The 14046-nt window shown below is 31.8% G+C and overlaps 1 protein-coding gene across 1 annotated transcript; it reads left to right on the top strand.

The window, feature by feature from the left end:
• Window positions 1–85: 85 nt before the first annotated feature.
• LOC122583150 (epoxide hydrolase A-like) lies at window positions 86–1952 on the top strand. Its single transcript, XM_043755579.1, has 3 exons — window positions 86–566; window positions 1338–1573; window positions 1706–1952. Exons 1-3 carry the CDS (start codon window positions 102–104, stop codon window positions 1950–1952), a joined length of 948 nt encoding a protein of 315 aa, XP_043611514.1. The 5' UTR covers window positions 86–101.
• Window positions 1953–14046: the final 12094 nt, after the last annotated feature.

Raw genomic sequence — 14046 nt, 5'->3', positions numbered from 1 at the left:
CACCAATTTATTAGTCAATAGACACCAACGTTCACTCGGCCTTATAAATAAAAACCGAACATCAACAATATATTCTCAACAAAGACAAGGAGAAAACAAAGATGGATCAAATACAACATAAAACCATCAAAGTAAATGGCATCAAAATGCACGTAGCCGAGGTCGGTGAAGGGCCCGCCGTGCTATTCATCCACGGCTTCCCCGAACTATGGTACACATGGCGACACCAAATGTTGTTTATGGCATCCAAAGGCTATCGTGCCATTGCACCCGACCTACGTGGTTTTGGTGACACGGAAGCACCAGATTCGCACACTAACTACACGGCGTTCTATGTAGTCGGCGACCTTGTGTGCTTGTTGGACACATTGGGGTTGGACAAGGTCTACTTGGTTGGTCATGATTGGGGTGCGATAATCTCGTGGTACTTGTGCTTGTTTCGGCCTGACCGCATCAAGGCTTTGGTTAACATGAGTGTTGTTTATAATCCTAGGAATCCGTCAGTCAAACCAGTGGACTATATGCGATATATTTATGGTGACGATCTTTACATATGCAGATTTCAGGTGAAAATTATTGTTACTTGCATAATATGTTATATCACTTTGCTCTCATTACTCGTATTTTTTTACGTGTGTGTTTTACATAGATGGTGATAAAATTAAATGACATGATCTTAACTTACACGAATTTGAACAGTTTAATTATAAACGAACGAACATGGAAAAAACACATTTCTTAATTAGTTAAATAGATAGAACTTGAATATTCTTTTGTGAACGTTTGATAATTCCGTATTTGAAAATTTTTACTTGAACGGTTAAAATACATTCATATTCATTTGGAGCGTTTACAGTTTTATGACTTAATTACCTTAACTTGTGATATGACTTAATTACTAGTAGTTTCTCTTGATTAATTGCCAAAATATTAAAATAACGAAAGGTATTTGATTTATTTACTATATATATAAAACTAACTAATTTTTTTTTCTTTCAAGTCACAGGGCACATGTCCGCAGCAATTATTGTCTAGTTAATTTTGGTTATCTTTTCTATGTGTTGCAATAAATGTCAAACTTATCTGTTTGGATATAAACTATCACCTTTCTAAAACACAGAAAAAAACAGACTTTACACTTGACAAATATGGAAATGCAAACGTGTGTATGTGAAAATTTGAGAAAAACACCATAAACGTGACACAAAAACAACTTAATTATGATGCAGTTATGATGTACATCATAAGTTGTTAATTTTAACGTACACAAATGTAATTAACTTGCTAATCATGCATATATTATAATGCAAAATGCATATCTTTTTATCTATTAACAGGAAATAGGGTGGGAAAAAGAGTTCGAAAAAGTTGATACGAAGAAGCTATTAGCCTCATTTTATTTCAAACACGTTCCAACTATGCCAAAATTGCCTAAAGACTTCGCCAAGGTTTTTAACCCGCCACCATACACCATACCTTCTTGGTTCACCGAAAAAGATCTTGATTACTTCGCATCCAAATATCGTACCACAGGATTTCGTGGACCATTCAATTACTACCGTTGTTTTGATCTGTAAGTATATATATGGTACCAGGTCTAGGGTTCTCCATTACTGTTTTTTTTAAGTATATATATAACACAAAGTTTTCTTCCTAATAAATGTGTTTTAAGCCAACCGGGTTTGATCAATAGTTTTAATTGCAGAAACTGGGAGGTGTGTGCAGCGTGGACGGGGGCTAAGATAATGGTGCCGGTGAAATTCATAGTTGGGGACATTGATTCCACGTATAACTTTCCGGGTATAAAAGACTACATTGAAAAAGGCGGATTCAAGGAATCGGTACCTGGACTGGAAGAAGTGGTGGTCATGAAAGGAGTCGGACACTTCCTCAACCAAGAGAAGCCACAAGAGATCAATAATCATATTTACAATTTCATTACCAAGTTTTAGTTTATTAAAACTTTTTTAAAACTAAGCGTCGAGCCACTATAAGTTGATGCCGCGGGTGGGAAATTCTAATTAAGTTCTTCTTAATTTTCCTGATGATTGAATTCATCATTTAGATCGATCCATGTATTATTCTACATATAATTAAGTGTGTGTATAATTTATGTATGTTTGAAAATTGATCGATATCATACAAAGTAAAGTGAGCCTTTAACTTTTAAGAACAATAATGCATGCATGGAAACATATACAGTATATAAGAAATGCATGTACCCGTGTTGTTGATGAAGGGTTTATCTATATATTAATACCAACTAATGATATATTAGTTCCCAAATTTACATACAAGTTTATTTTCAATGTGAAAAATAGAAAGTAAAGAAGAACGAACAAATACCGTAAATCAACTCTTGGTCAAATTGCCATTAGGGTATTAGCCCAGTGGTTAAGGGGTTTTCCACAATATGATTTCCTCCTAAGGGATTTCACGTTCGAATTATGTCACATGCAAATGTGGTGAGTGTGCCTTAACAATGCTATACCCATCAAACAAATGGGGAACAAACATTTTAAGACATTGCCAAGAGTCGAATCAGCATGGACGCATCCACATGAAGGGTGTTAGCCATTTATCCGTTGTTATCTTAAAAACAAATATTGGTCAAATTGTATGGTTGTATTAATTTCTTAAATAAATATACATTGTCGGCTAAAGAACTATTTATGGAGTGTAGACTAATTAACTAAAGACTCAAATTACCTTTCATATATATTAAAGTAATTGGAAATGAATGGTGAAGTTTTAAAATTTTAAATTTTGTCACAAAAAGTTTTAAGGGGTGTCTGGTTGGGAGGTTTTAGGGTAGGGAATGAGAAAGATAATCATTAATAGTGTCTGGTTAATAAAAGAGGTTTAATCAAATATTAAAAATAGGTAATGACCCATTATAGACTAAATTGAGGGAATGATTTTCAATATCCATCCCTGTCCTTTTTTTATTTTCTCTCATTCCTCTTTTTGTTTTTCCCCAATCAATAAATTATCACTATTATCATTATATATATACACATATAAAAGAGCAGATCAAAGATAGAAGCAATCTATTAAACATCACTCAAGATATGTTTTATTACCATATATATTGTCTGTACTATGTATAGATTTTTTTTTTTTAACTTGGTATAATCTCTTGATTGTTAACACCTATTATTACAGAAATTATAAAGTTTTTATACAAAGCGCATAATAGATTTTTTAATGAATTGATCTTTGTGTTTTTATGTTTAAGATTTCGGACTTATATTTGTTTCTTTTTTCTTATATTTGTTTTCTTTTTTTTGTTGATTCTTGATATCTATCTATAATATAACTAAAAGAGGGGGTTGAGTTTACATTTGGCACCCATAATCTCCCTCCTTAAGCCTAATACTTTTTTCTCATTAATCCTCTATTTTTTCTAATATTATTTATTCTGTAACTGACCTATTACTTTTAATAAAAAAACTTTATTATTATTATTATTATTATTATTATTATTATTATTATTATTATTTATCTATTTATATATATATAAAACCTAAAAACCTACAAAATTACCTTACGTTCTATTTTTGTTCTACTTTTTGTTCACATCCCATCCCGTCCTACTTTCTTTGCTTTGTGTTTACTTTTATCAATATCATTGCTAATAACATAAAAGAGACAGCAGAGGCTCTGGATGGGCAGCAAAAACTATAGATATGATAGTTCGACTTAGCAAATAGTTTGACTTTTTGTTCGACTATACCATGATTTTTTAGATTATTGATTTTAATTTAGTTTATATAATTACTTCATATTAATCATTATGATTTTAATTTAGTTATATAATTTGTTCATATTAATCGTTATTATTATTATGGTTTAACATTTAATTCTTATGTTACTGTAATTATTATTAATTATAATTTAATTTGTTGTCCATTATAGGTTCGTTATGGCTTTTTTTTCAACAACAAAAAATAAAAACACATTAGTTCATCTTGAAGAGTTTAAACCAACACATGTTAACTATCATCTACGACTCCGTGTTGTGCATGTATGGACTATACCGGAGTGGAACAACCCGAAGAAAATCAAAACTTTCGAGATGGTCTTTGTTGATGAATTGATATGTGTTTTTCAAATTATATAGTTTACACTTTTAGAATATAAGAAACTGCAAATTTTTTTATTTAACTAAAAGTTGGGAAAAAAAGGATAAACTAAAATCAATATTTATATGGAGTTAATTTCGTATGTTTCTTTTTTAGTTTTCGTATTAATTAAGTTTTATATGACTTGGCTAATCTAAATATTAAAATTGAAAAAAAAAAAAAGGTAAACTAGATATAATATTTATATAAAGTTAATTTTCGTATGTTTTTTTTTGTTTTCGTATTAATTAAGTTTTATATGACTTAGCTAATCTAAATATTTCATTTAGTTTAAATAGTTTACTTTGAATCGTTTTATGTTTTATTTTTAAGTATTCTAATTTTTTTTCAGTATTTATTTAATAAACTTGAATTCAAATTATTTTAGTTTGATTAATATATTTTGAGACTACTCATTCATTGGATGGGTCTGAGCACTAGTATATAAATATGTGAAAAGTTATTTTGAGAATCCTTTTTTTTGCGAGAACTTTGAGAACTTTTCAAATCAAGCCCAACCGATGATTATTCTTTACATGAAAATTGTTTTTTGATTGTTTTCTGAATACTTATGTGTGATTTTGAAGTTTATAATTGTGTGGAGGCATTGATTATCATCCGTTATACAATTATGTGGAAATTTGGATTCTTGATCACATGTGCACGAATATTGCTATGATTACATGTGATCGTAGCAATATTCATGCACATGTGATCAAGAATCCAAATCTCCACATAATTGTGTAACGGATGATAATACATGCTCCACACAATTATAAACTTCAAAATTACACATAAGTTATTCAGAAAACAATCAAAAAACAATTTTCATGTAAAGAATAATCATCGATTGGGCTTGATTTGAAAAGTTCTCAAAGATTCTCGCAAAAAAAAGTTCTCAAAATAATTTTACCTTATAAATATAATTGGATGTTGACATGTTGCAATTAAAGACTGCTTGTAGCTCTGTATCGTATAATGATGTTCTTTTTCTACATGCTGTTGAATCTGTATTTTTACCTAATAGATGATGATGGTAGTTTAACTCCAATTGTGTATGAGGTGGTTTGGAGTAATGCACTTGCATTTGGATTTTTTTTTTTATGGCACTTACCAGGGTAAGAATCTGCAGCTGCAGCTGCTGTGAATGTTCCAACTAAATTGAATTTGTTACTTTATTGCTGTTATAGAGTATGTTGTTATATTAATTATCATTGGTTCTAAAAAAATTAAGCTTGTGTTTTACGAGTATTATAGAGTAATGATAATGATTCCTTTGTGTAAACCAAGCAACATCAATGCAATGTTAATATTCCTTAGTATTTTATTGCATTCCCTTTCTCATTCCCCACTATGAACCAAGCACACCCTTAAAGTTTTTGTTTAGTCTTACAACAAAGTTTTAAATTTAACCATAAAACTTTTAAAAGATTTTAAGCAAAAAAATATTTATATTAATATGTAAAATGTTGTACTGCTTTCATTTTTCACGTCGTGTCCCGTTAAAGATTTTATCATATCACATCCTATTTTGATTCTTTATTTTTTGGTTTTTTGTTTTAATATTGGTTTCTTGCACTTTGTTTATTTTTTATTTTAATGAACAAAAATAAATATATGTGTTAGCTGTTGTAAAACGAAAGAAACATAACAATAAAGAAAACAAGATAAGTAGAGACAATGGAGAAATCTATTATTAATATCACCAATACATATGTTGATATAGATACAAAGGAAGAGTCTTCTCCAAGAAACAAATATCTAAATACAATACAAATATCTAGTTACCATATATGGACATCCATATAATATTTATTTATAATACTCCCCCTTGGATGTCCATCGACTAAAGACATTATGCCTCGTTAAAACCTTACTAGATAAAACCCAATGGGACAAAATTCTAGTGAAGAGAAAAGAGTACATAATTCTTTTGATACGCTTGGGGATGTTGCCTCGTTAAAAACCTTGACAGGAAAACCCAGTGGGACAAAGCCTTGCTCAAGGGAAAAAGAGTGCAACGCGTATCTTCTCCCCCTCATGATCACATCGCTTAAAAATTCTCATTATTACCAAATGTTTTCAATGCTTAACATATGAAGTATCTTAACAATATAAATTTAATTGCTTCTCGTACAAATGAAATCCTCAAATATTATTCTCTTCACATATATTCACATACCATGTTTGAGGATTAGTAATACATCATGCATCTCATTTAAGTACATCCTCGTACTTCACAAGTTACACATTGCCAATAAACTCAATGTAAATGATGTATAATCCATGTTTGAACTGCGAGAATAATTAGTGTTTCAATGACACTTCTAAACCAATAATGTGATCATTATCTAAAAAGTCATAAAGGGGCATTTTAAGCATCATGTGAACTCATAATCATAAGCGTCATTCATTATCAATATCAAGTATATTTATTATCTTTCTCTCTTATTTGTCATGATGCACATTGATTCATTATTAAGATATTAAAATTCATAAATCAAGACAAACCTTGTCTTTCATCTCCCATTCATTCATTCAATCACCATTGGACACTCCCTCAGAGTTCCATCAAAATTGCATGAAATTTATATCATATCCAAATCCGTATTTCTTTATAAATTTCAACCATAATAATTGCATTGACTTCATGCATTTTATATCCCTTATAGAATCTCAATATCAAATGAGCTCTAACTTTATACTCTAGACGCGAATCAATACTTTCTCATTTTTGCTAGACTTTTAATTTAGTTGCTTCCACCATATAATTTTTGAACTTTCAAGTGCTTGGACTCCATGTCCCAAACTACTAGCGTCTTTTCATCTTGGCCAATCATTCAAACATATCAATTTATGTGCATGCATGCTTTCAAGATCCTCACCATTATACATACTCTTAGCGCTATCATATTCAATCAATTTCGACGTCGTTTTTATTTATATTTCGATTCCACAATTCTCTAGACATGATACACTCATTGAGATCTCATTATTTCCGGGTACCCGGGGTTTATCAAAAACCTCCATGTCTAGTTTTTCATCATCAATCTCTTTTGGGGACTTTGTACCTCGAATTTGACCATCTAAATTTTATGCTCCTTTTATTTCGAGGCTTTATTTTGGAATCGACTTTTCTATCACTCATTATCAATCGGAGCATAAGCAGCTTTTTGGTCAGTTAACATTGCTGGCAATTACTAAATATTTTGAATGAATTATCCCACAAATTTTAAGCTTATATTCATTGGTGTGAGGATCTTTGATAATTCATTCTTATTTCATTAGCTGCTTTCCATTTTCCCTAATGTTGGGAACATCTCCCCCTATTGTTGGGAAAACTAAATTATGTCAATGAAAAACTTAAGCCATAAACAAATATTACAATGATGGCTTTATTGAATACGTACACCTCTTTCATGTTTCAACTCATACCCAAAACAGCCATACTAATGTCTAGTGTAATCAGACCGTTTCGAACTGAATCAAAGCATGAGCCTACACACTTCCAAGGCACGTCTATTTTCCCAACATTATTTCCAACATTCTTCGAAGTCTCATCTTTGTGCATTGTGGTGGAACAACTTAATCATATATTGCACATTCAAAACTTTTATGAGACATATGTGGTTTCTGACCATAAACCAATTTTAATGGGGATGAACACTATTGGCATGATGCGAGTTCATATTATTGCATGTTAAATAACATGGCCCCAATCTATAGTCATTCATTTGCTCTCAATAATCATTATTGCCAATATAATATGAAACATGCTCCCAATCTTACAAGATGAGCAATTAATTACGCAAACATCATATTGCGACTTTGGTGACCCATTTAGACGATGCATCGATTTCAAAACACTAAATGGTCAATATGGACGATGTATAGGCCTACTTACATCTTCTTTGCATGTGTTCCATTAATTTAAAAGGATTTAATCATTATCTTTTCCTGACATATACTTTCTTATGGAGCAAATGACCTCAATTCAGATAATCACTTTGAAACATCTTTTCACTTTTCAATATATTTCGCATCATTAATGACCCGGGATGGTCCAACCGGTCATGCCAATCAATCAAATAATGACTTTCAACTTTCGTTTTAATCTTACGTGAGCTTTTTACACGACATATGTGTTATCAAATCTCAAGACATATCTTTCTCATGAGAGATATATGTTATCTTTGATAGATCATTTATATAGAATGATATATTCACATACAGTATCCATCTTGGCATATAATACATTATGAAATTACACATACAAAAACAATCTTAAAATAACAAATTATAAATGCATATAATGTATTTTATTTAATCTTCTTTTTAATGAACATATATTCTCATGCAAAAATATCATTATTTATATTGCCAAATTTGCAAAAATCTATATATATATATTCAATCATAGTTAATCTCTCTTTAAACTAAGAAGATAACATATATATCGGAATTTTGTCACAAAAATACCAATATTAAAGATTCGATGTGGTTGTGGTATATCCCGTAAATACCCTATCACCTATAATATAATCGATGAGAAAAATTACATAATTTTCGAAACAACGAAGCATATACCCAGAAAATGGAGCAATAAAAAAAAAAAAATCACAAAACCCGTTAGCAAACACACATAATCCTAACTGGCAAAAGATGGCACTTTCTCATATACCAGATTACAAAAATATACCAAAAAGTTTCATTAGCTTTAATGTTCAATATTTTCATGTTTAAGAACCATATCCATTCCGCATGGCTAGGTTAAGCCTCAAGTAAAATTGGTATGGAAAATATTAATAGTGAACAAATCAACTTATATACATCATCTTCATATACATATAACGGCAGACTAAATACTCGTATACATAAAACTTAGATATGATATCAAATAAAATATAATGAAGTAATATCATAATTGAGTAGGATCAAGATCTAAATAAACAACTTTACCTCAAATACCTTTCAAACTACCTCAGAGCAAAATCAGACATCTCCTCGTCTCGAAGATATATATCCGCATATTTGATATATGGAACTTTTTCTCTCTTTGCAATTTATAAAATTGAAACTGAAAGCTAAAAAAAAAAAAAAACATAATATAATTGATCAATCTATCATCATAATAATAAACCATAAATATTAAAGAAAATATGTATGATCAAGTTTAAATATTATTATTAATACATGATGGTTCATCAATTAGATAACAAAATTGTTTTCCAAAAAATTTAAAGCATGATCGAGTTTAAATCTGATTTGGCCGTATAAATATTGTAATTAACAATTAATATTATAACACGTAAGAACTGAAAAATTGGATCTTAAAATCAATAGAATCTAATCGGTTGAGTGACGGTGTAACACAAGTGTGCATGGAATTTTATTTCAAAGATTTAAATACATAGACAATAAACCATGAGGTGTTACACATGTTGAATTTGTAGTATAATAGATAAAACTGTTAGAACGCCGAAAAGAATAGTAATCAAAATAATTTGTCGACCGGAAAAAAAATTGTTTCAGGGTTAGAGACTCGTGCTGATAACGTGTTGTAAAACGAAAGAAACATAACAATAAAGAAGACAAGATAAGTAGAGACAATGGAGAAATCTATTATTAATATCACCAATACATATGTTTATATAGATACAAAGGAAGAGTCTTCTCCAAAAAACAAATCTTTAAATACAATACAAATATCTAGTTACCATATATGGACATCCATATAATATTTATTCATAATATTAGCGTTGTTTTATTCTTTTTTATTTGCATACTTTTTTGTTTATTTTTCTTTTCACAAAATAAATATATATGTTTAATACTATTAACTTTCAATGTGATTATGATATTGCCTTTAAATATTAGTAATATATTTTACATGTCAAAGTTTCTAGCAAACTTATATAGTGTAACCACAACAAAAACAACTCATAATCACATTAATTAAAATTGCACCAACGGCAACAGAAACATAATATGGTATTGCCCTCAAATAGACATAGTATTTGATTTGTCAAATTTTTAAGCAACCATATCAATAACAAAGTGGTGATTAATTAAGTGGCAGTCAATTTAAAGTATACATATAATAAAACCATATCAACATGTTAATTAAGGCCTCGCATCACGGGGGCTTATACCTCACTAGTTGTTTACAAATGCAATTTATGTAAATAGTAAAGCATAGAAATTATATCACTTAGTAAATCTAAAAACCAACAAGAGTAATTAATTGTCTGCACAAATGTTAGATTTTTATAGGAGAAGTAAAGGGGAACACTCTTCGAGATAAGGACATTGATGAATTCTGCGTAGAATTTTCTTGTTCATTTTTAAATTTAGGTTAAAGAGAACACGTTGCAAGGACCAACCCACACTTGGCTTTTTCATGAAGAGAATAAACTAGGTAGGAATGAGGAGAAGTCATAAAATCCTGATCCTATTCCGGTAGGTAAATCGTGCCGAATCTCACTCGGGATCGGTACCAGTATTCGTTTTCCCGAATTCATGGGACCGGTACCAATCGGTATCGGCACCAGGAAATTCCCAAAATACCATATTAGTCGTGTTAGTACCGTGATTTAATGTCTCACACTTAATATTCAAATTTCAAAGCCCACTAGTTGAAGCCCAACTAAACTTCAAGTATTTAACCCAATAAACTTCAAGTATTCAATCGTTTAGTACTTTAATTTAATTTAATTTAATAACCGGTTTCAGTTATTTAATTTAATAACCGTATTCGGTTTTTCTTTTTCTAAAAATTAACCGGTTCCGGTTAGCCGGTACCGGTTAATAACCGGTTAATCCATGAAAAATATCAAACTGATGGAACCGATTTCGGTTTATAAAAACCGGTTAACCGAAATGGTTAACCTATTCCAGTTAACCGATATTCTTGAACAAACAGAAACTTGCAGTAGCTTTTGGCTATGTTAAACCTGCAGATTTAAGCATCAACCACACATAAAACTAGCATATTCCAAAACTAATTAAGCAAAACAGAACCAGAAACTAACAGAATAGAACCAGAAAACGGAACAGAAACCGAAACAGGAACACAAACAGAACCAAAACAGAACACAAACAGAACAGTTAATTCACTTGTTGTGGAAGCACCAACCTCACTAGAATCGTGAGCACTAGTGGTAGCCATGTGTATTGTAAAATAAGAGTTTATAATTTGTGGGTTTGTTTGTTAGGTTTAATTATTTGATCGACTGATTATTGAAAGAAACCAAGAATTGGGGATTGCTTGATCGATTGATGATGAAGTGATGATTGATTGGGGATTCGATCGATTGGTTTTTTATATGATTGGGGATTCGATCGATTGGGGATTCGATTGATTAGGGATTCGATCGATTTGTTAGGGTTTGTATATGGCGATTGGAATTTAATTCGATTTGTTATGGTTTGTATACTGATCAATCGGTGGGACTAGGAGCCTGGGAGGTAAGTCTAAATATGAAGTATATATTATAAAATAAATATAATTTGTGTACCCCATAACCGGTTAACCGGTTTAATCCCAAAAAATTAATCGGTTTGTGGTTAACCGATTATTAATCGGTTATTGATTTCGAAAGTCCTAATCGACTAATAACTGGCGGTTTTTAAAAACCTATAATCGATTAGTATGATATCGGTTACTAACCGGTTACGGTTATAGGTTAATTTTCGAATCGGTTCGGTTAACCGGTTTTTCCGTGCACCTCTACTTTAGTATTAGTAGTGTGATGGCGTGAAGTAATGTCCAATTATGATTTATGAGTATCCATATTAAAAAAAAATTTCTAAAACAAAAGTTTGACAGCTATGCCTAGGGGCTCATGCTGATGGCTAGGGATGAGATCGGTATCGGAACCGTACCGAATAATACCAATACCGAAATGCACTTAAAGTGAGAACTGAATACCGTACTAATTACATAGGTACGGTACCGGTACCGGTATTTCGGTTTTGTACCGAACAATACCGAAATTTCACGAGGGTTTTCGGGTTTGATGGTCTATGATGTTAGCTGGGAAAGCTGAAATTGATATGCTAATTTATTTTCTTGCTTACAGTAATCTAAAGAAAACTTGAATGCATTATCATTATTTGAGGCTATGAGCAAATGCTATTAGTAATCTAAAGTGTAAGACAAGCTGCAGTCAAGTGTACGAAATTATATTGTTGCAAGGGTTGATTTAGCATATAGATTCCATATACATGTACTCTGTATTGCATAGAGTTAAAGAAGATATGCAATGAAGGAGTAAATAATTATTACTCTTTAATAAACTGTCCATGAGATATTAAGCATCATTAGAAGCAGTTGTAACACAGACAATGATGCTCGTTGAAACAACTCTGTTGATATAGTTAGACATGATTATATATGTATATAGATATGTACTAGTAAATATATGTGAATAGATAAGACACCTCGCATCTTATAATCGCATCTTATACAAATTGTGATGTAGCAGCAGTAATATAATATTCATAAACATACTAATATATGTAAGTATTCTACGGTAATGTAATGTTTTTATAATCGGTATTTATTTTCGGTTTTCTCGTACCGAACCGGTACCGAACCGATTAGTAGCGAAACCGATTTCACCAAATTCTAGAAACCGATACCGATCCCGAATCCCCATCGGTACCATTTTCAGTACCGGTACCGGTTCGGTTTCGGTATTTCGGTATTTTTACTCATCCCTACTGATGGCTTTTTGGTTATTATAAAGTTCCTTGTTATTTTTTATAACTAATATTAACAACTAGAATAGACTCAAACTTTATGATCATAAAGACATATGCTACCGTAACTCTATAAGTCCTGCATTTGATCAGTTGCTATATGATATAGTTGTAAACTTATGTATGCATATAATCAGTTCTTAGTAGTACTTGAACACAATTTTTGTAACAAGTGAACTTTGCTACATGGTCCTGAACGCATTTTCATGATCTACGGCAAATGGTCGTCGGCGCTTGATGACGTACCTAGCTTAAGCACCATTAATGTTAGGAAACAAACCAAGATCCACCAATGCTAATTAACTAGCATACCTAGCTGCGGCCAAGTCCTGAGGTCGGAGCCCATCCTTTGCAAAGTCGATTGCTCCTGGTTACGGCCATGTCTTTAGGTCGTAGCCCCCCTCTCTAGGCCGTAGCCCTCTTATTGCTTGGTCATAGCTACGGCCAAGTATTTAGGCCGCAGTCTTCCTGTTGCTTGGTCACAGCTACAGCCAAGACTTAAGGCTGGAGTTCCATGACGTCGGCAGTGGGAACAACGACATCTAACAAACTCAGTAACAACTTTATCTCTTCCTCGTAAGGGACAAATGCTTATGTACAAAACGATGCACTAAACCAACATCTCCCTGCAAGATGAACATCATGGTTAGGGACGTCTCCTGATAGAGTAAGCGTCATTGTTAGGGACCAACGTACTGACCTACTCTTGACCTCTATAAATACCCCTTCATTGGCCTACTTCTAGGACCAATAAACAACACACACTTTACACTTGATGACATGAGATTAACACCTTTCACACTAGTTGGGAATCGCCAGCAAGTCTAAATCATCTCTCAAATCTCCTTTTTTCATACAAGATTAACCCCTAAACCTTAAGCGAGAATTTTTGCTTAAACAACGCTCCTTTCTTATTGTGTCCTTCTTGTCTTGTTGCCCACTTTTGTTGTCCGACTTGCTTGTACCTATAGCCAGGCCAGGGCGGGCGTATTCACATTTGAGGGTATGCACTTGCATACCCTCTACATTTACATAGAGAAAAGTGAGTATGAGGCTGTTATGCACCAAACTTGGGTGAAAAACCCCGTACATACAAATATTTTAATATTTTGAATAAATGTTCGTCCCCCATGATTTTTATAGTTTAAAAAAAGGTATG

This window comes from Erigeron canadensis, chromosome 9 (assembly GCF_010389155.1).
Source record: "Erigeron canadensis isolate Cc75 chromosome 9, C_canadensis_v1, whole genome shotgun sequence".
NCBI lineage: Eukaryota > Viridiplantae > Streptophyta > Magnoliopsida > Asterales > Asteraceae > Erigeron > Erigeron canadensis.
The sequence above is the reverse complement of the archived record's forward strand: the minus strand, read 5'-3'. Positions and strand labels throughout refer to the sequence as shown.

Coding starts and splice junctions, on each gene's coding strand:
- LOC122583150 (XM_043755579.1), top strand. CDS start 102: ATGGATCAAATACAACATAAAACCATCAAAGTAAATGGCATCAAAATG. Junction 567..1,337: donor TTTACATATGCAGATTTCAG/GTGAAAATTATT, acceptor ATCTATTAACAG/GAAATAGGGTGGGAAAAAGA. Junction 1,574..1,705: donor TACTACCGTTGTTTTGATCT/GTAAGTATATAT, acceptor TTTTAATTGCAG/AAACTGGGAGGTGTGTGCAG.